General features: G+C 41.5%; 1 protein-coding gene across 5 annotated transcripts in view; it reads right to left on the reverse strand.

Annotated features, from left to right (window-relative positions):
* Positions 1-20,653, reverse strand: part of ECI2 (enoyl-CoA delta isomerase 2) — a 34,443-nt gene extending 13,790 nt beyond the window's left edge. Inside the window, exons 1-4 of one of the 5 annotated variants that reach the window (XM_037379796.1) lie at positions 20,535-20,628; positions 6,037-6,108; positions 1,226-1,388; positions 111-209 (exon numbers count right to left, since the gene is read on the reverse strand). In XM_037379796.1, the coding sequence (XP_037235693.1) occupies positions 111-209; positions 1,226-1,348 (222 nt within the window). In that variant the 5' untranslated portion in view covers positions 1,349-1,388; positions 6,037-6,108; positions 20,535-20,628. Of the gene's footprint in view, positions 1-110; positions 210-1,225; positions 1,389-4,529; positions 4,551-6,036; positions 6,109-20,426; positions 20,451-20,534 lie in introns of those variants that run through there. The other 4 variants (XM_037379794.1, XM_037379793.1, XM_037379798.1 and 1 more) reach the window with 4 other exon arrangements.
* Between the last annotated feature and the right edge of the window lie 2,808 nt (positions 20,654-23,461).

Raw genomic sequence — 23,461 nt, forward strand, 5'->3', positions numbered from 1 at the left:
CAGAGTTGCTCAACTAGTATGTAATATGTTTAGACACCAGCCATTCACTTACAGACCAGGCACTTCAAGGTAATCTACTAAGTATTAAGTGAAATTATAGGTAATATCACCTGAGACAAATTTCCAAGAGAATTCCATGCATCCCACTTGGCTTTCTTGACAAAGTCCAGCATACCTGGTTTTGGAGCATTGCAGGGACCTTCAGTAGCCTGAAAAGAGTGAAACAAACTTACTTAAGTTAAACATGTGATTAAAGTTCATACGTCTTGGTACAAAAGATGACAACTGTTAGGAATAGTCATCTGATTAGGATACAGAATTCAGCTTTCAGACAAGAAGAACACCTAGCAGTTGGGCAGTATTCAGACATACCATGAAGTACGCAGTGTCTGGCATGTCCTAATACCTGGCGCTGAGCTTTCAGAAGCTCCTAACCAATATGAGACACTGGTTTCCAAAACATCCATGCATGTTAAGTTCTCCTATCTCAAAAACTGTGGAAGCTTTATACTTATAAAGGAAGTTAAAGACTTGTCAGCTGTGTGAACAAAGAAACCATGACATAGGACCAATTTAATAAAGTTGGACATACGACAAGCAAGGGCATTGGACCAGTTGAACTGCAAGAGTCTGAGCTATCCTGAAGTATTCTATGAGCAGTTTTCCTCAAGAAGAGTACACTATCAGAAAGAACTATTTCAAGGAGGAGGCAGGAAAGAAAGAATACATTTATAAGCTCATTATTATTAATTAGTAAAACTACCTGGAATAGGCTGAAAGATCAACTGACAGACCAAAAGACGCCAGAAATCAACCTTCAAACATCAACACTGTTATATTATAGGCCCAGCTGACCAATTGTAGATACAACAAATTTAAGAGAAAGCATGCAGCATACACCTTTTTTCCTAGGCATAAGCCATGTTCCAGAGCTGCATTAATATATGCTATATTATATGGAAGGCATCACAGCGGATGTAATTTGGCTTTATTTCTTTGAATAATGGTTTCTAGTCCAAGAATGATTTGTAAGGTAAAACAGGTTTGACTTCCCTCAAAATTCAGGCAGAGTTTGAGGGGCTGGCATTTCAAGAACAGAATTTGAGCCTCTGAAGAACGTTAAGACACAATACATTTGAACAACCCCTGTTTTAAGTAAATATTTAACATGTCCATCCCCTCAGATTACAAATGCTCCCTACAAAATAAAACAAGTCAAGCCTACCTGTTTAAACAGAGCATAGAGCTTCAACTTAGTTTCATTCCCAGGATCCTTTTTCAAAAGCTTCAGCTGTTCTTGAGCCTTTTCAAAATCTTTCTGGCTGACTTGCATGGTGGCTGCAGTCATGTGCAGGTGAACTGCTGGAATGCTAACAGCTTGTGCTTGCCTGTTAGTAAGTGGGGAAAAAAAATCCGATTACTTAGCTTTTGTGTAAGAGTAGAGAAGAAACAAATATGCTGCTTTTTAAGACATATACAGTACACGTAAAATATTAAATATTTGTACCTGCACTGATCAAAACAACAACAACAAAAAGCAAGGTGCTAAAAGTTACAAGAAAGTTGCTTTAGAAGTTTGCTTTAGCTGCAACATAATTAACCTTTGGAGAACATGACATTATCTCCATGTAATACGTAAAGTGTGAGGTTTAATGCTGCCAGACGACAAACTATGCAGGAATATACCAGACAATTGTACACAGACCACTAAATGGCAGTAGTGGTAAACTAATGTTTTACTGTTTCTGGAATAAAGCAAAGCCCTACATGTTGTGTCCATGACAAAGTATGAAACACAACATTTCTATTAATGGTTCAAATCTCATCCCCCTATATTTGGCACTGGTGAGGCTACACCTTGAACGTTGTGGTCAGTTTTGGGTCCCTCACTACATGAAAGACATTGAGATGTTTGAGTATGTCCAGAGAAGGGCAACGAAGCTGGTGAAGGGCCTGGAACACAAATCCTGTGAGGAGCAACTGAGGGAACTGGGGTCATTTAGTCTGGAGAAAAGGAGGCTGTAGCAAAGTGGGTGACGGCCTCTCTTCCCAAGCAACAAGTGATAGGACAAGGGGAAATGGCCTCAAGTTGTGCCAGGGAAGGTTTAGATTGGATATTAGGAAAAATTCTTCACTGAAAGGGTCTTCAAGCACTGGAGCAGGCTGCCCTGGGAGGTGGTTGAGTCACCGGCCCTGGAGGTACTTAAAAGGCATGTAGATGGGCTGCTTAGGGACATGGTTTAGTGGTGGACTTGGCAGTGTTAAGTTTATGGTTGGACTTGATGATCTTAAAGGTCTTTTCAAACCTAAATGATTCTATGATTAACAATCCGTTATGTCTGTGAATTAAAATGGGTATGTAGCTCATCTTTTTTGTGATCTTTTCAAGTCTGCGTGAATCTGAATCAGGGCAGTATAAGAAAAGACTAATTTCAAAATGTACTTTGCAAAAGGACTGGCTGTAAAAAAGCCTGTAGACCCTTCAAGAAAAGAGCTGGTCAAAATATTCTGGCAGAAGAACCTTCCACCAGAAAAAAAGGTAATTCCATTTAAAAAAAAAAAAACACCACCACCCCACCCCCCCAAAAAAAATAAAAAAACCCACCCCAAACTCCAGTCCAAAACCCCAAGCCTAACCCTACTCTATAATGCTTTGTAAAAGCAGGTTTACTTCAACAGTTTGGAATGAAAAGCCAAGAAATCTAATAATTTTGTCTTGCTTCACCAGGGCAAAAGCATGTTGTCTCAGATTTGTTTGGTGAAATTGCAATATACATTAAGCATTTTTAAAATGTTGGCAGTTTATGTATCAGTGTTCCTTCTTTATTTGAGTAAAAAGAGAACAAAACCCCCCCAACTTTCCTCATTCTAACTTAGACACAACTGTCATGTTAGAACATCACATATAATAGGTTTCATATGCAGTCACATTTGAAAAATTAATAATCTGAAATGCAGACTTATACAATACTTAATCATTAATTCTATCTGTTAACATTTCAGTTACAGAACCGTCATTTAAAAATCATACCTAACATGAGAATTCTACCTTTTTACACACACCTGATGAAACTTGTAGAGAAATTCTACTGCTTCCTTCAAAGACATCCTCATTGCTCTTATTTCTTAAATAAAATTTATTTTCTGTTGCAAGCCTAAAAGGTGTAGGCAGGAGGTGTGAAGAACGCCAACTGTTTCCAATTATTCTTATTACTATTTCATTTCATGCAGACAGAAGGTTTTAGTTGTCTTGTAAAAATGTTTGTAAGATCTATTGGTTTTGTGTCCCATTATAGCCCCTTCTGCCTTAATAAATCTAAGTTCCTGGTGTTTTGGAGCTACCAAGTTTGAATGACAGACATGGAAAGAATATTTTCTGTTATACACAGAAATGCTTTCAAAAAGAAAGAATTCCAGAATCTGCTTCAAAATCTTATGCTAATAAAAAGAAATTATCTGAACAATAAAAAATGGGATAGGCTATCAAAAAAGGCTGCAGGAACACAGTATTTTTACTTAAATTGATCAGCTGTGGGCCTTTATTAACAGCAGTGCACCCAGATGAACACCAGTTAACCATCTGCCAGTTTAACCAACATTCAAACTTGATGTGTTCAGAAGACTGTCAGAATTTAACAAGTTTATCCCTTAACCAACTGGGAGGTGATTTAGCCAACTTGTGGACTTCACCCCCAGCATCAATAGAAGACCTTTGACAGAAAAAAGCATACCTAAACAGATACAAGTTTTTTTTAATACTGAGTTTCTTCAATTAGTCTGTCCAGGAGTCACAGAACATGATGCTCACTTTCAGATCCTATCCCCAAATGTGTTTTTAAAGTCACATTTACACGAAGAAGAAAATGAGAGTGCAGGAAGAAGAGTAGTGGTTTCTTTTTTTGTTTTTCTTCCTCCTCCTCCCAATTTGCTGGCCACCTTTGGAACTATTTGAACACCGTTGTTCCCAGAACGATTCATGTATCTGGTACATTTTATTTTTTTTTTGTCAGTCTAGGCAGTGACTATAGTGAAGCAGATTCAATGTTTAAAATGAGAGATTTGGGTTTACACCATGTTTGACAATCTGGACTTCACTCCATCTTGGCTATGGTCAATATTATAAAAGAGATTCTTAAAACCTATTTATATACGATTTGATAGTGACCATAAATTAACAAGAGTTGAGGATGGGCAGCTGGGGAGAGAGGGATGGCATAGCAGCCAGTCTGAAGGTGTGTAGGCACATATATTCACAGTTAAGGGGTTTTTAGCATTTCGCAGGTCACAAGTTCTCTTCCTTATTAAGGATGCAAAGTGGCCAAGTTAGAAGAGGATGAGAAAACAATTAAATGAACAACAAAAAAAATCTGGCTGGGAAAAAGTGCAATGATCTTTCAATAAGTCCAGACTCAGCAACTTTCCTTTGCTGTTCAATTACACCCAATTTTACTTCTTAGTTAACTATTTTACCCAAACAGTTTGTATCTATCCACTCTAAATACTCTGTCTGTCATCCTTCTCCTCCTTACCTATTGATTTGCAACAGGAGATTGTGCAACTTAACTATTTATTAAAGTCTGGTTATAAGAAAGGCCTCTTTTCTTTAGTTCTTCCTTGCTGCTTGTAGCTCAGTTCTCTGCAGGATATTGGTGATTCACTCCTTTCTCTCTGACTTCTGATCTCTAGAGGACATTTACTATACATCAGTGATGATCACTAATTCTCAACATGCTAAGGCTAAGCTGACTGCTACTGTTTCTCTACTAAAATAACCAATGATGACAATGCAAAGGAAATATCAAGTTATTTCACACTTTATTCATATTGGGCAGGACCTTGCCCTTCAGAGCAATACAAGAATAGCAGGAACAGAGATCCTTGACCCTCAAGTAGATCACAGAGTGATGAGGAGATGACTTGCCACCTGGCAGCATACAAAACAGCACTGCCATCTCTGAGACTACACGGTGATACCATGCCACAATCCCAGAGACCGATGAGCAGGAGAGGCTGTGGTAGCACACTACAAGGATGACTTGCTCCCTCCACCTGCTGTTCCTTTGCTGTGACGCTGAATCCTTCTTACTCCCTCACTGAGCAAATCCATGCCCCATTTTAACAGCCTCACTGAAATACTTTGCCAAAACCACACAAAGCAGGCAGAAAGGCTAGAACCTGACCTGCAGACTACCAGTGTCAAACCTGCACTTGTTTCAATCCAAGCAGAAAAAGAGGCCTAGGAAAGGCAATCAAAACCCCCTCCATATTCCCCCTTCTCATCTACTCGCTGCAACAAAGCTAAATTATTTCCTTCACAAAGTTTCCTCTTTTTTGCCCTGTGCCCTATGGGCAATTAGCTGCCACTGCCTCACTGCTACAAATGGGTGCTGTACTAGCACCCATGGGAGAGTGGTGAGGGCCCAGCAACCTTCCCTGGGTAGGTAAAAAGCCAAATCCCATCAGAAAGAGAGAAGCAAGAGGAGTCACAACTTGGCAGAGCAGCCAGAGTCCACGACAAATGCCTGTGCACTCCTGCAAGATCATTCACTGGGTACTTCACAAGTTGTACACTCTGAAAAAAGAAATAAATCCTGGGCATCACTGCCTGAACCTGAAACATCCAGGCTGACAATCATTTCATATTTATGCTTCAGACACCTCTTTGTTGCCATTCAGTCATTCAGGATATCTTGCAAACCCGCCATTCATCCTATTCACTCTACCTGTTCACATAAGCATCTCTTATTCTGATAAATATTCAGACATGGCTTTTAATTAAGACATTAAAAGTCAATTATACGGAAGACAGTTTCTCACTGTTTATACGATTAGCAAAGACTACAAAGCCTGTTCAAAGACAGGGACTCTCATTACCATGTAGTTCCATCACTTACATAAGGACTTTTATAGAGTTAAAAATGGCAACTTTCTGTAAAATGCTGGCTGCTCACTTTTAAAGCAACTTAGCAGTTTCCTCATTAAGACTAAACAGAAGCCAAAAGATCTCTTTGCACAGGAAACATCAGACATGCTCACCAAAAGAGAGGGATACCTGAAATCCATCTTCCATTTACTTAATAAAGGTTTTCTTTTAAACGTTAGTAGATCCTGGGGAAATAAAGCACAGACAAAAGCAGTTAAAAATCCTATTAGGATTAAAAGCAGCGGGGTGGTGCTAGAAACATGGGTTTAAAACTCCTGACAAAACTGGATGGGAAGTGCTTATTTCACATTATTGTAACTAGCTTTAGAGAGACAAGGAAGAAAAAGAACAGGAAGTGTTGCCAGACAGAAGCAAGCAGTAAATTGAACTGTCATTTGGATGAATCCTGGGACTTAATAGGAGATGCAGTATCTTTTATGCATTATGTGTAATACTTCAGATAACACATATGACATATCTTCTTTGCCATGATCTCCATCTCAAGGTGCTGTGATGTTTTGCACTGCTCTTTCCACACATTCCTCATGCAGAACAGTGAGCAGCATGGTAGCTGCCCCCTTGTTTCAGAGACACCTTGCCATTTCAGAGACCTTTTTTCATCTTAAGAGAAAATTAAACAAAATGCTGATTTTCTGCTGCTACTGTAGAAAGAGTTGTATGGGTGGCTGGTTTGTTGTTTTGTTGGGTTTTGTTTTTTTTTTTAGTTAGGATACAAAGCAATCAATTCCCACAAACCTCAACACACCAAGTGTTTGGTTATAAACTGAAACAAGCTTCTGATTACATGCCTCTCCAGAGTCCCTCCAAAGAAGAGGCAGCACACATTGCCCAGCACAGCCCAGCCCATCACTGTTTCTGAGTCACCAGCCAGAGCTTCAGCTCTTCTACAAAGTTCCCAAGCACTTCACCTGGTCTGCTCCAGCACCAGCAACCACTGCTCTGAGCAGCTGCTGCAAAGTCAAGCAGGGGAGCAACCACATGAAACGTCCCCACTCTCTGTCCTCCTGCTGTTGGGACAGAGATCCACAGTGAAGAACCTACGAGCCCTCCCTAGCAAGGTGACCAGGGTAGTCCTTGCCTGCTGGCACCTGGCCATGGAATATTCCTGCTCCAAGCAGAGCCTCAGGCTTCAGTCCCCCTCTTCCAACAGCACTTCTCCTACTTTGATCCTCCCTCAAAATTATCCTAATTTTTCTCCCCAGAGAAAAAAAAAGGGACCTGGAAAAGGAATAGCCTTTGATCATCAGTTCAGCTACCTCAAGGGATGCTGGAGCAGAGCTGGTGGGAAAGGCTGCCACCTTTGGTAACTGCAGCAACTGTTAGGAAACCAGGCACGTGAAGGGAATAGAAACCAGTACTTAAAATGTAACCATGAGAAAATAAGTGGACCATCTGCAAAAAGAAATTCAACCCAACACACCAACTCCTCTTATTCTTCCCTCCAAGACTTCGTATCAGAATCTCTAAAAAGATTTAAAAAGGAAGATTGATAACCAAATAATGACAATGAGCAAAGCATTAGCAGTACCATGATTTTATAGCTTTCTTGGTAACTGGGAAACTAATGTTACCATTTTCCATATCCACTTGCAGTATTTTCTGTGTGCAATTAAATTTAAAAGTTGTACTTCACTTTATTTTGCTGAACAAGAGGAAGCTACTGTCTATGATGTTAACATAAAAATCATTAGAAATTTTAATTGGCAGGTTGCCCACGTCACCATTCATCATGCCATTTTTTATATACTACAGACTCCAAACAGATATTTACCTACATAATAATGTAAAATTCAGGATTCATAGATTTTATATAGCCTGAACACTTACACAGCAATATAAGAGCTTTCCCCAGGCAGCTGAAGATGGAAAGGGCTAATGTCAATTTTCTACCATACCTCTCAGTCCTCCAGTTATTCTCTCCACACAAGCTACCTAGAGCTGAGCTGGGAAAAGAAGAGGCACCTGATAGTGCCAAACAAACTGAGCAGCTTGTGGTGTGTTAGAAGCAATCGTTCCTCCTTTGCTGTTAGAGGGGGAGAAAAAAAAAAAAAAAAAAAAAAAAAAAAAAAAGAGCAGTATGTAGGGGGTGGATGTTTAATCAATACAGAAAATCTGGGCAGAGGTTCTTCTGGCTGCAGAAGCAAAGCAACCTTCTCTTTCTTTAGGCCATCCTGTTACCAGCTCCTCCCAAAGAACTTTAGGTCATTTGACTATATGTACTATTTCTTTTCATATACTCTTTTCAGGCTGTTTCTGGTATTGCATTTCCTCTCCCTGCAGAATTATTGTCTTTTATGAGTCTCTATCAAATGAATATGACATAACATCTTTTCAGACTTCTAGGTGGAAGGCTGTATCCCTATAACTTATGCAGGCAGACTTGCTTACAAATAGGAGTTCTGTACTAGGCAGACAGTATCATACTAAAAAACCTCAGCTTGACAGTTTTTGTACTAATAAAGTCCAATTACTTCAGCTGTTAATTTCTAGTCCTGTCCTTCCAAGTTTCTCCTCTTATACTGGAAAATGTGGAGTATCCATATCTGACACAAACATCTTCCTTTGCAACTTCTGTCATCCTGAGAAAGCTTACACCTCCTTCCACAACCATCTCATGTGAAAACTTCCAGTTTCCCTCATTTGTATGCACCTCTTTAAAGATTCCTTGCCATTAATTAAAACAAAAACAATTCAGAACACAGGCAGATGGAATTCAATCTTCATTCAGAAGACGGATAAGCAGAGACCGCCTCTAAGAATTTTTGCCTCCTCAAAATTTCGTAACTGGTACATTTCCTACTATCTAGCAACTACAAAAGATGGAAACAGCTAAATAATTGAGTTGCTCCCTTTGAGTTAAAACCAAAACCCCACACTTTTCATGACAGCAACTGTAATAGCTTACAATCAACAAGTTAACTAACTTGCAGCAAGTGTTGCAAGCAAAGCAGTCTGTACTGTCCCACACAAGTTCACAGGTTCACTCTGTTAAGCCCTGCATTGCTATCACCTGCTAACATGCACTACAGCAGTAGGTTAGTAGTTGTCCAAATTAGTAGGTTGCAGTAGGTTAGCAGTAGGTTAACAGCAGCTTAGCAGCCAGAGTAGTTTTATTTCTTTGTGCAGCAAGAACCAATCCACACATTCGTTTGATAAAGCAATGCTACTGTTCACCAGGCTCCTGCAGAGATCTATTGGAACAAGTGCATCACCTCTTAGAGCAAACACCAGCAGCGTAAGAAAGTTTCATCAGCACCAAGTTAATTCTCTAGAAATAAATGCATTTAGCTCACTTGGGGAAATACAAAGTTTTATTAACCATGATGATAACATGGAACTGTTGATGACTCAGTAGACAGAAGTCCAGTTTTCCTAAAAACGCCACGCAAAGCAAAACAACAAAAAAACCCCAAACCATAAGAAAACAACCATCCCTCCCTGTTCTACCAGCACAGTTCCTGGCAGTACCCCATTATACTGTGGCTAGTGTGGAGTAACTAAAATGTATTGCTATCAGGTAATAGGAATGTTCTGCTATTTCCAATATATCTAGCTAGCAAAAAGGATCAGTGCAAATACTCTATAACCAATTTACTTACTGGTACTTTAATAAACAAAGAAATGAAAGTCAAATGATTTCCTCCATTACATTAGAACACTTCAATAGTTGTTCTAAACACAAGTTTGGTCTATAAAACCTTATCAGCTTTTACTATTTTACACTCCTACACTGTTTTGACATATAAAAGCTAGAGGATAATGATGTGTCTGTTGGCAAACTGAAGTGCTGAATCACTGTTTGTTTAGTGTAAGTGGCTCAGCTGTGCTTGATAGGGCTTTTTTCAGTATTAAAGAATAGCTAAGAATCAAAGATCTAGATTACCATTCACTGAGCTCTGAAATGGTCTGCTCTTTGTGCTCTATACAGGCACAGTTAATATTCTCTCATCACAGCTGCTGGGAAGAAAGTCGGGATCATCTCCTAAAATCTCTGCAAGAGCTCTCTCTTCCCAGCACACTTAACTGGTCATGGTGAATGACTAAAGCACAAAAGAATTTCCTGTACATCCTCAGTCTGTTTAAGACATCTCCACAAGCAGGAAGATTTACAGACAGGTATCCTCTGAAACACATTTGAAAGTTAGAAACATGAATGTTAGCAGAAAAATATAGAGCTATGATACTCATACATGTGACATTTGCTGAGAATTGCTCAAAGATTATTGTAGCATTTGGAGAGCAACAAACTCAAATAGGTTCTTTATGCATCCTTATCCAAGGTGACTTTAACAAAATAGTTATGAACAAGTACTCAAAATAATTTTGCTGCTAATGGAGAAAGGAAAGAGCCATTTTTATTTGGCTTCCAGGGACAAATCTTGACTGTACGGAGAACAAGAGTGTACACTTTGATGTTAAGAGGTTTTGCCAAGGTACGTAGGTTTCTGACAAGGATGTAACGAGCTGCTGGAGTTCCCATCCACATTAGAAAATCCACCGACACTCCTGCTAGTTCAGCTGAGCCAGTGAAAGATGAAAAGCAATTTGTCTGAATCTTAGTTTCTCTCCTGAATCCATGATGCCTAGATACAATGGGGATGGACACAAAGAATACTGAAGAAGCTGTATGACAATAATGAAGCAGTATTTGTCAATGGCTTATCCTGTCCAAATCCAGAATTCTTTCAGATAATTTAAACAAATCAGGTCTAAACACAAAGTAGCACACTACTCTTGGCTTTGGCACTATTTCCAGCACCCACAACCAGACAAACCTACTGGTGTCCTGTAAAGACCTGGACCAATTTACTCATAAATCTGATGATTTGGGTTCAGAGCTGAAGTTCTCACATACGTGGAAGACTTGCAAGTACCTTTCTGTCACAGCAAAATTTACATCTGCTCTATGAATAACAATTTTACTGAAGTTTTATCAATTTCCAACTGATAACTTTCTCTTTAGATACCCTCTATAACACACCTTGCTCTTAGTTTTATCACAGAACCAGATAAGTTTGTAGGTGTGACACAATATACAAAATACACCACTGAACATCTGTCACTTTTAGAATTGGAAGTTAGACACGTTCCAAGGAATTTCAAGTCATGACTTACTAAAAACACTGTAAACACTTAAATTATAGCATTTAGAACACTACACCTATAGCAGCTGCTCCCAATACAGAGGTCAGAGGCTCACATTGCATCATGGCAGTTATTAGTGGGGAAGCAACATGTACAGAGGCATATTGGCTTCTGCCATCATTGTACAGATTATGAAGAACTATTGGTCTGGGAAAGTGGCTGACAACCCAAATAACTCGAAAGTTCTTCCCCAGAATAAAAGTGTGTTTAATATGTCATCTTACTGGCAATTAAGGAGAACAACGTAAAGCCAACCAGAAAGATTCTTTTGTTTTAGGAACAGGCTTGCTGTAGTGATGTTTTTGAAACAGCAAGCATTTTACAAGTACATTTATCATGGTATAAAATAATAGAGTAAAGTTTTTATTTCAAATTTTCTTTGTGTTTTAATTGTTGGCCTCTAAGGACCAAAGTATTCAAGAATTACTGGGGATTCTACAAGTTACATATCACTTATACCATATTGTCAGAATAAATATTATCAGAACACTTTACTAGAAAAACAGTAGCCACTTTTTTTTTTGGAGGGCCAAACAGTCAGCAAAGAATCCATACAACACACAATCTAATCCTCAAGAAATCATTTTAATTATATATATTTATTTTTATATATTTTATATATATTTATTTATATATACGTATTTATTATATATATATTACCAATTAAGAATGGAATCACCCTACTCAGCACTGGTGAGGCCACACCTGGATTACTGTCTCCAGTTCTAAGCTCCCCAGAATAAGAGACTCATGGGCATACTGGAAAGAGTCCAGCGAAGGGCCACAAAGATGATCACAGGACTGGAGAACCTCACATATAAAGAGAGGCTGAGAAAGCTGGGACTGTTCAGCCTACAGAACAGGCTCAGGGCAATCTTATTAACGTATATAAATATTCAAAGTATAAAGAATATAAGGGTATAGTGAGTGAGCCTCTTCTCGGTGGTGCCCAGTGACAAGACCAGAGGCAATGGGCACAAACCGGAACACAGGGGGTTCCCTCTGAACATCAGGGAACACTTTCTTACTGTGAGGGTGACCGAGCATTGGCACAGGTTGCCCAGGGAGGTGATGAGTCTCCATCCTTGGAGATATTAAACCACTGTCCATACATGGTCCTGGGCAACCAGCTCAAGGTGGCGTTTGGTGCCTGAGCAGGGGGGGTTGGACCACGCAACCTCCTGAGGTCCCTTTTCAACCTCAACCAGTCTGTGATTATGTGAAGAACACACACATTTAACCTGCTAGCTATACTGAAGCAGTACAACTGGCCCACGGACTTTTACAGTTCATCACTAGACTCGACTTTGAAGCTATAGCTCTTTAGCCTTCATATGAAAGCCTTCAGAGTCTGTTTGAGGGGAGGAATCTGAATGACCTGTTCTAGGACACTCAGAAAATAGGAAGACTACAATTGCTATTAAACTGCGACTGTTTAAATTCTCAGCTGGCAGGTTCACTCTAAGTCAATCTACATTCAAGGACAAAGACAGTACTGAGATTAATGTACACATCCAATCTTTGTAGCCAGCAAGTCTAATCATGAAGATCAATCTGCAGGATCATGACAAGAAAAAAAAAAATTCTGACTGTAAATTAGTAAAGATCTTTCACAGAGCAAAGGACACTATCTACTCCTTGAAATGGTAACACTTGCTAAAAGCCAAGTTCTCCCCTCTGCCATTGCTCAATCACAGACTACGCTGGGACGAAGGGCAGGTACACACAGCCTCTGCCACAAGGAAAGAGGTTTAGCTACAAGCTATCCTAGCTACAGATAAAACATGTGAAATATCAAGAATTACACTGGGACCTAAAGGGACAACTCCTGTGTGGCATCCTTCTCCAACCTAAGCTTATTTTTGGCAGAGCAATAAGATTACCAGGAGGAAAAACCACAAAAATGCCCAGCAAAAAAAGCGGGCTCTGGTGCAACAGAACATGACACTGTGAGCAGGTTAAAAGGACTCTACCATATTTAGATAGGAGGAGCTTTTCGTTCTGAGGGCTTTTTGTTTGGTTTTAAACATGGCTTTTCACTACCACGGTCAAAAAGCTAGCATGAACTATGTCATCAGATAGCACTCAGGGTAACATCGTGTTTACTTCTTTCTAAACCAACAAACACAGTGATAAATTTCCATTTAGTCTTCGATTAAAATAGACTTCATTCCCTGACTGGATCATAGAAGTCTCCTCTTGGATTACTCCACTTTATCAGAAAAAAGGTAGCTTTCATACACACAGCAAAACAACAACGTAACAAAACATTACACAGTGATCTCTGGATTTCAGCACAAATTATATCTGTCTACCTACTGAATTTACTGCTATCTACTGCTGTTATCCTTTCTGCAGGCGTTCAGGTGAACATGAAAAATTGGTACCTTATGAACAAAATAATGCAGTTATTAGCTCACTGATAATGCTTATGGTTTGATTTCTGTGGCTGGCTAACCTGCAGCTCTTAATGCTGCTTGTACTAAAAGCACTAGCTGATAAAATACTATTCTGACAATTGTAAGAGTGATTTTTTTTCTTTAGTATCATTGCTTTCAGTGATAAAAGACTACAGCCAGGATAATTTACAAAACAGGATGTTGGCAAGTTATCAAGTCGCTATGTGTTGATCACTGCCAGACCTCTCCAAAGCCAAAGAGCACCACTTTATTCAGTAACTTAAAGCCTGAGTTTTGATGGAAGGAAGAAGCCTTAACCAGAACCCATTCGAAGAGAGCTTTTGCTTCCTCTTTTCTGCTGGAGTATCTAGTACTGACTTGCCTGGCAACAGTTTCTGATTCTTTGAAATAAAGGACAGTTTAACAAGACCTTTCAAATCTTAGCTCACAGTTTTTGCTTTTTACTGATTACAGACTAAATTCTATTACACTGAACTTCAAGGGAACCTGAAAAATGTCATGGTAATCAGTGAACTCATCACAATAGAAAGGCTCAATCATTTACTACATCAGAATAATAAACATCCAGTCTGAACTGAGTAGCAGTATATGATAGTTTTAGGTAGATTATTTAAATTATTATTTTAAAATAGAACAGTCATGAAATAGGAAAAAAATCACAAATATTCTTATGCTGAATCACAGAATGATCAGGGTTGGAAGGGACCTCTGGAGATTACCTAGTCCAACACCCTGCTAAAGCAGGTTTTCCTAGAGCAGGTTGCACAGAGTTGCATCCACGTGGGTTTTGAAGGTCTCCAGCGAAGGAGACTCCACAGCCTCTTTAGGCAGAATACAACAATAAATGAAAAAAAAAGAAGAGGCTGACATTAACTGCTTCACTCTCCTGTACATGTTCACTCCAACAAGGGTAACTACAAGTGAAACCTCTGGGGTCTACTCTAGCATTACTATAAATGGAGGTTACTTGTAAACAAGGTTCATTACAGTGAATTAAGTCTGCATCTCAAGCCCAGGTAGGAAGACATGGTTTGCACTATGAATTCTGAATTCCTGACATTCAAGTGTCTTTCGTTGCTTCAAACATGCAACATTCCAGAAATGTGGCTAGAAATAAACAGACGAATTTCCATCCTAATGAGGACCGCTTGCTTGCTTGCTCTCTTAGCTAGATCGTAGTTGCAGACACAACATAATCTGCTCAGGGGGAGAAGTACATGGGAAGAGAGCAATAAGTAGCTTCTTCAAACGGTACTATCCAAAGACAGTACCTTCTACCCTAGCAAAAACTCAAAATTAATTTCTAGCACCATAATAAAAAGACCACAAACCAAACATTTGTAAAAGTATTTATATTCTCCTCGAGAAACTTGTAACTTAACTTCTGCTGGGGAAAGAAATCTTAAAAAGCAAGGGCAGAAAGAAACTGTGTGGCTCATCAAGTGGGAGCTACCGGAGAGCCCACTTTGGAGAGGATGGCTGTTCAAGCCTAGCAAAATTCAACAATGAACAGTTAACCACCACCTTATTTGCATTCACATTATCAGATTCTTTTGAACTCCACAGCAAAGCTGCTGCAGAACCACCTAGAGATCACTGAATTCAGCAGGCAAAGCTGACAAGGTTCCACTGGCTTCTATGATCAGCTGCTTCAAAGCACATGAACTACAACAGAAAGCTCTGTTCCATGCCAATCCATCTTCAAGGCTTCCAGACATTAGCTGTGAACTGTCAGATCCAGCTCCACTACATACAGTTGGTGAGCTTGCTGCTCTGGATTTTGTTTTGTTGGTTTTAACTGCTGTGTGTATTGCTGCTCAAAACGGTTTAAGGTGGTGTTTAAATAAGGACATATGTTTATTAAAATGCTTTTCTGGACAACTGTTCAATCATTTCACCACTACCTTTTGTCTTTTAAGTTGTATTGGTCAAACAGGATGTAGTAACTCATGCAATTAATGTTAGCCAATTTGCAAGAAAAAGCAGCCCATTAAGAGATTTGTTCCTTTTCCATTGACTAGTTTGCCTCAGTATTCAAAGGACAGTGGATGAGTTTAATGGCTCTGTGGAAAAAGAGAAATTCAAGATTAATTGGTGGTATGAATACCATTTCTGAAAGACTATGAAAATTACCTTACAGTCACGATGTTCAGGGAGGCTCATTTTACCACTATTTTGAAAAAAGTTACTGCAAAAGTCAAAATAGGCAAGATTTCAAGAAAGAATATGAGGTGAGTTTTTAATATTTTTTTAATATGAAATTATTACAACTTAAAAAGGTAAAGGAAATGTGACAAGCTGTCTAAACTTTTTATTGACCTGCACCAAGACAGAAAAGACTAAAAAGAAAGAAAAAAGAAAAGGTTCAAAATCAAGGCAGTTATGTGCTCTGCTTGCTTTTCTGGTGATCAGGCAAGATCAGTGGTTCACAGTCAAGGCTGGGCAAGACAACCTGGCTCACAAACTAACTAGAACTAGAGGCTTGACCTACCCAAGGGAAGTTTGAAAAAATAAGCACAATTAACTTGAGCAGGAGGAGCACAGCAGAGTACCTGCGACTGACAGAATCCAGCATAAGCCAAGGAGAGCTGATAAATAAAAGCCTGTCACAGAAAAGGAAATGTTGGCTGGCTGATAGGAATAGCAAACAGCTGAGCAAGGCAAGCTAGTGCAGCCTGAGACACAGCATCAAGAGGCATGACTTAAGAGACATGAAAACCAAAACACAAGAGCGCATGTTAAGACAGCGAGTAAAAAGCGTACTCCACAGTGCCTCCCTGGTGTAGGATCAGGGTATGCATTTTGTGCTGTGGATAAAACACAACCCTGTACATGGACACATTTCCTCTGTCAACATGTCAGGATGTGTTCCCACCCAGCTGCTAGTGAGCAGGCAAGTTGGTGGGCACATGTTCAGGAGGCTGCGGGACACCTGCTGCCTATGCCACACAAAGAGCAGAAGGGAAACCATATCCAACTCAGACAAGACGTAACATCTGGGCAAGAGTTTCAGTCATAAAAGCAACTTCTACTGTCAGCACCAGAGGTTTTGGTACGGCCCACAGAAGACCCAGGAGTGTGAGCAAACAGGGTCTTTAAGAATATAGTCTGATACATGACTTGAGAGCAACACTACAAAAATCCAGTCCTTCTCCTTGTAAAAAGGGATTGGATTAGGGGTGACAGCAAACAGCAGAGGAGAGAAGGAAAGCAGCTGCTGCAATACAGAAATAGGGCCTGGCGGCAGGAAAGTGGGTGAGAAGTGAAGATTTGCTCAGCTGGCACGAGAATATCAGAGCAAAGCTATTGAAATTTGTGTGCCCATATCCAACCACAGCTATCTGAATAGAATTGACAGAAAGGACCAGACATTTCCCAATACAGAGTTACAAGGCAGACTCCCTCTGAGGTAGATTAGCACCCTGTGGCCAAACCTGGAAAAAAGGAATGGGACAGAAGAAGGGATACCACCAAACTCACTGGTCATCTCCAGGATGACAGCAGCCTCAAAGAGATTTTACACAAGGCAAGGTTCGCATGCATTTGGGGTGTACCAACATCTGCAATTAACCCCAAATGCAGGAAAGTTTATCGCATATCTGTAGATAGGCAGGAGACAGTGTCTACATCCTTCTCACATACTAAAAACAAGCAAACAAAACCCCATGATACAGCCAACAGACTGTTAACAGCAATAAAGAAGTATCTTCAGGGAATGACCTGGAATACTGAGCCTCTTTTCACTGAGAGGCCCCAGACCATTACTGTGATGAAGCCAGAAATAATCTCTCAGCTGCAAGTGATCAGTTCTTCCTCCACCCTCAACAGAGGAGTTTCTTCCTAACAAGCACAGTTCCAGGGCAAAGACAAACACCCTGTGCCTTTTCCCAGGACCTTACATCCGACTGGCCTAGTGGAAGGGAAGGCAGAAAAGAGCTGTAAGGTCCGCAGTCAGAGACAAGAAAAGGAAGAGATGGAAGGTTTACAAAGTCCTGCTTTGCCACACATCTATCAAAGGGCCCTTGATTTAATGACCAACGCATACAACTGCTCTACCAATTAAAGGATAAGCAGTTCAGGGAGCAGGTTCAATTAATTCCCACACAGAACTAGAAAAGGGCTGCAGACACTGAATAAAGGCTGTTGCATATTGTGGTGGGACTCAACAGCACCCGAGCTCCTGTTGTGTGGGTGGGCTGTAGACATGCAGATGTCATGAGGTGATGCAGGGAAGACAAGAATAGATTTGGGACACTGCTCACGAGCCAATACAGAAGTGAACGCACACCCTTAAGACTGCTGCCTCACAAATGGAACAGCAGATACCGTAGTAAAGACAGATCTACCGCAAGCAGTAAGTATTCCAGGCACAGACAAAAGCTAACAAGGCTAAGCCAAGAGCTTAACAGAAAATTAGCAATTTTCTAATTCGCTTCATTTAAAGACCAGCACTTAATAGCACTCCTCTGAAAAAGACTCTTCCGAGATGCTGAGAAATAGAGGAGCTCATAGGGAAACTGGTCTTTGATAAGATCTGACCTCCTTTAAAGTTGCAGAGATAACTAGTAAGGAACACACGAGGATGTTAGGGTGGGACTATGTTTCTGTCAGTCTGGACCAGGTGAGCACCCTTGGACCAAGTCTCTAAGTTGTTGCCAACTCCATTCCCCTGATTTGTGCTGCCGAGCTGTCCTGGCACAAAGGAGTTGGAACCCTTCTAGATTACATAAAATTGGTAGATGTCCTAGAGCTGCTAATAAGTGTTCAGTGCTGGGATCATACTACAACTAGCCTGAAGGAAACCTCCAAACCAAGGATAGCGTGGATACAGGTTTCCCAGTAGCAAGCATTCTGCACCCAGTGGCCCAACGTGCCACAAACACAGAGCTGTGAGCCCTCTGATCTCAAACAGCTGAATGCAAAGACTGTTGGATGGGTACAGCCCCAGTAAGACTCACCTGAATGTGCATTTGTGTCAGCATCCCCCCTGTCAGCCAAATTCAAACTTGGAAAAATAACATACTGCAACAGGGCAGGACAAAAAGTGGGCATGTGGGAGAAGAGCCTATGGAACCCACTACATGTCTGAAAGGATTAGGAATGTCCTGCTTAGAAAAGAAAAAAAAATAAAACAACAAAAACTCACAACACCACCAACAAAGAGGAATTCTTGCATTCTGTCCTTATATGAGTATTCCTCTCCCAAGGATATGCCTCTCTTTTGAATTTAGATTACAAAAAAAGCTTCCTAAATTCATTGGCACAGCAAGGCTACCAGTATCTTTGATACAATTCCACTAGTATACTGCTGATATAGAAAATAAAGTCCACCTGCCTGGTGTGCCACCATTGGGAAAATGGCACCATTTTCCCGTGTTATATCTGATCATATAGTAAAAACATTAACTCATTGTTGGTTTATGATCTTATTTCACATACAGAATATTGCCACTTCAAATACATCCAACTCCACTAGCCTAATGATGTCCAGCAGGCCAGTCTTTTATGTGTTTTCCCATTCGGAACCACTTTCCCTCCCTCTTGTTGTAACAACTTAGGTATATGAAATTAATATTATCTGTAGAAGGCTTGCCTCAAGAGTTCTTTTTTTGAAATGAGGGCAGAAATCACCCTGATCACACGGTTTGCTTTCTCCTTGTTTCTTCCTGTATCTTAAGATGTTCATGTACATACTTCAAATAATTTCTCACAAAGCTTTGGGAGAAAAGTATTATGATTTAATGTACAAATAACTACGGTTTTCTGGTCAAGATGCACTCATATCTAATGGAGGTACTTGAATACCTGAGTAAAAGCATTTCACTTCTGAAAGTATGTACTATTAACAGTCAAATATGCATGTTGTTAATAACCAGAGTATCACAAGCCTTTTATCTATTGGTATGATGATGCCTGTTTCACCACTGTGTTTAGGAACCTGCTTACCAAGTACAATTAACAAACAAACACTTGCTTTTCTTTGAGTATTTAAGCTATTTTTGACAGAAAGGAAATTCTACAAACTGACATACTTTGCAATTCTTACTCAGACACAAGCAATTTTACAGCAGAATTTCCAATTTAACCACTTTCATCACAATTTCAACCCTGCAATTCCAAGTCTACTTGCAAGCCAAGCCATCCTTCCTGCCTCGCACAGCCCAGCTGATGCTGAAGGTGCACAGATGCTGCAGCACACGCTACTGCATGTGACACTATTTGAAAACAGCTTAAAAGCAGTATGTAATAAAGCCACACCACAGGAGATACTACATCGCTATTTGGAAGTTGGAGCAGTCTTAGCAAGAAACCTTAGTTAGCTGGACACAATTAAACTTGTTTTTGTGGGACTGACGAGGTAGGGGTGGAAATCCCAAGCAAGCATGGAACCACACAGTCTCCTCCACATTTTGGTACAGTTTCAGATGCCATACCTCAGGCCTAACCAACATTTCTTCGGTGGTTAAACAATTGCCTCAGGAGACAGAAAGATGAGGGTATAAGCCCTGTTTGCGGAAGGCACCCGGTGCGTGTTTCCCACTCCCACGCCGTGTTCAAACACTTCAGAGGTGGCTGGTAAGTGGAAGCGCCCCCAGCTCAAGCAGAAAGTGATCTCGCTCGTCTTAGGGTGAAGGCAACGTCTGTCCTGCGCCTTAACCCCTACGTATGGGCCACAGGGAGCGAGCTAACCCGGCTCACCAAGCGGCACGGGCGGACAGCACCCGGCCCCCGCGCCAGGCGCCGGCAGGGGGGAGATGGGGCGGCACCGGCCCGAGGTAACGGCTGGCCCTGCCGCCGGCCCTGCCGCGCTCACAGCCCCGGCCTCCCCCGCGCCCCGGCCGCTGTGAGGGGGCCCCGCAGGAGCCGGGCGGCTGCGGGAGGGGAAGGCGGCCCAGGGCCCGCCGCCGGCGGCTCACCCGGGAGTGCGGCGGGCAGACGGCGGCTCGCAGAGCGGTCCCTCCCCAGGGCAGGACGGCGCCGGGTCTCCTAGCCGCTGGGACGGCGCGCGGGCGATCGGGGCTCACCTGATTTCGCGGAGCGGCCGCCAGCACAACCTCCGAGCGAAGGTCAGCGCCGGGGCCGCCATGATACGGGGAGCGAGGGCGGGAGGAGGAGGAGACGGCAAACTCCGCCCCGCCGGAGCCGCCGCGCCCTGGGGTGAGGCGGTGGCCGCCGCCCACTGCCGCCCCGGGGAGGTCACTGCGGGCGGTGCCGCGGGGCGGCCGGGGCGGGAGCTGTGACGCGGTGGCGCGGTCGGGGCCGGGCGGTGCGCCTGCTCTCGGTTCGCGGCGGGACGCCCCGCTGGGAGCCGCACGCCGGGAAGCGGGCTGTGGGGTCAGGAACGTGGCTGTCGTGCGAGTGGCCGGCTAGCCACGGCCGCCGGGGGGGGGTGCGGAAAACGAACGGAGGTGAAGCCAGAACCCCTCCGTGGGGAGAAGCCGTGGGCTGAGCTCAGCCCCCCCGAGGCGCCTGGTAGCGGACGTCACGTTGTTAGTCAGGGCCGTTACTTGGTGGTCTGTCTGTTTGTGCATGCTGCGTAGGTCTGTAACATGTTCGCGTTGTTGTTGTTCCACACGGAGCACCTGGCGGGCAGCTGGGCAGCCCCGCGGCCGTTACCTCAGCGGGGTGGGCGGTGGGTAAAGGCGCGATAAACGCCAGCGTCTGCCCCGGCTAACCTCAAAAATACCGCTCTTTACTGGTAAGCTCGTGCTCTTTCAGCTTCAGCTCCTGAGGGTGTATTTCATTTCTCCTTGCCGATACTTCTGCCCTGTGAAATTCGGTTAGGTGCTGGGAAGACCTTCACGATTTGAATGCTCTGCTCTGTCAGTCTCCTTTCAAAACGCATCCAATAAAATCACCTTCTAATCCTCGTTTGGTGGGGTTTTTTTTTTCCCCTGACCAAAAGTAAATACATTTAAGACTTTGAGTTCTCCCTCAAGGATAAATCTCTCAAATGTGGGGTTCGCCTTTCCGTACTGTTTGATCACAGCTTTCCAAAGGCCTGCGTAACCACTACAGACCAGCAGTTAGGACAGCACATTTTTTTGACTGGTAGTGCAAAGGTCATGATGTGTGACCCTGGTCAAATCACAATAGCTGACTTTTTCTAACGCGGCCTTGGATTTCAGTTATGGGCGTTCCTCGAAGTTGATGCAACTTGAATTTTGCTTATGATTACAAATCCAAAAGCCTAGCATTTCTCTGTTTCAAACGCAGCTTTCACTGGTTTGCACCTCTAGCAGACCTACTTAAAATAAGTATTTATTTGCATTTTAGCCTCTCAGTGGCAATTTCCTTCTCTGCTACGTGGGGCTGTGAGGTGAAATAGGTTTGTAAAAAAAAAAACACGTTAAAAGCACCATCCCAAAGGTGTTATAGGAAATGCTATTGTAGATCTATATCCTTACTTAGCCCTAACCAAGCAAAACTCATGGGTTGTAAGTATGTACCTCGTTAGACAGAGACAGTATTTTGAATACCTAAAACCAAACTATGGGCTAAATTTTGCTCTGAGCTAGAGGAATGAGGCTTTCTGTGAGTAAGAAAGAGGAGAATTTGGCCCTAACTAGCATTCATTTTGTCAAATAACCACTTTTTTTTTGGTGGTTACCAAAAAAACACACAACAGTTTTTGTCTTGTAGTTTGAAAAGGCCAGAAGAATCATTACAGAAATGTAATATAATGAACATCAGTTGAAAGTTTACTGTAGTAGTATTGTTAGCACTAATGTAATGAATCTGGAGAGGACTCCCTAGAGAACTCATTTACTAAGTTGGCTCAGATTTATTGTTTGACGAACAAGTCCCTAATGACAATACCCTCTCTAGCATTTTGTTGTTAATGGTAAGACGAAGGATTTTTCCTGGCTGTATTTTTATCCTTGTGTAAAATTCTCGTATTCTCTCCTTTAGTTCACAATAGTACAGCTTCACATTTTGTGCTACTGTTTAGAAACTACAAGAGGAGTGAAAAAAAAAAAAGTGTAGTTCTCTTTGCCTTTAAATTATCACTCTCTTAAAAACCTAAGAGCCTTTTATATATAGTGCTTAGTTGAAGATCATTAACAGTAATGAAAGTCACCTATTAGACCCAGCTCACCTGTTTCAATTCCAAGGCAAAACAGTATCTTGCAGTATGTTTTCTGTTGCCTCTGTGCAGGTGAATAAAAAGCATAGCAGCTGTGCTTTGTTTGGGGAGCTTCCTTCTAATCCAATACCACTTGCAAAAAGCTTTTGCTGTTAAGTATTTGAGATTAAATATCTTAGATTTTGTTTTTCTTAATTTCTTTCTGTTGAACATATGTCAGTTTAAATAGACCTGCCTTTTTAATAAAGTTACCCTGGAACTTGCGAGAATGAATGCGTGTTTTCTAGTTTTACCTGAAGATAGCAAAAAGGCATCTCTGCATTCAGTCAAAGATGGATTGCATGCTGTAGGAATTAAATACAGACACTAGCAGTATTCAGTGCTCACCAGAGAGGGGCATAGAGTAATAAATAGTAACTAAAATGACTTCTTTTTCTCATCGCCTCTCTAAAATACTTACCACAATCCATGTATTCTGTCTACAAGAGTACAATTTGCTGTATGTGTTTGTCTCTATAAACCTATACCTCCAGACGTTCTCCTTCCTTTTTTCTTCTTTTTTTCTTCTCCTGTCTTCCTTTTGACTACTTAGCTACTTATCATTCATCTGACTGCTCAGGTGAGCTAAAATATTAAAAAAGCATTTTGTGAATAGCACATCACATAAACATCTTTCCAGTCTATTGATGTTACCTTTTCCTCTCACACATGGTATTACTTATTTTCTTAGCATGCATTTAACTGTTTCTTCTTTGCAATGTATTCTTACTCCTTGAAGTGGGATCTCAGCGGAGCAAAGTCACGTACCTCACAGGATGGGATTTCAACGTGGCTTAACGCTTTTGTTCTGGCCCCTTGCATATG

This window comes from Falco rusticolus, chromosome 3 (genome assembly GCF_015220075.1).
Source record: "Falco rusticolus isolate bFalRus1 chromosome 3, bFalRus1.pri, whole genome shotgun sequence".
NCBI lineage: Eukaryota > Metazoa > Chordata > Aves > Falconiformes > Falconidae > Falco > Falco rusticolus.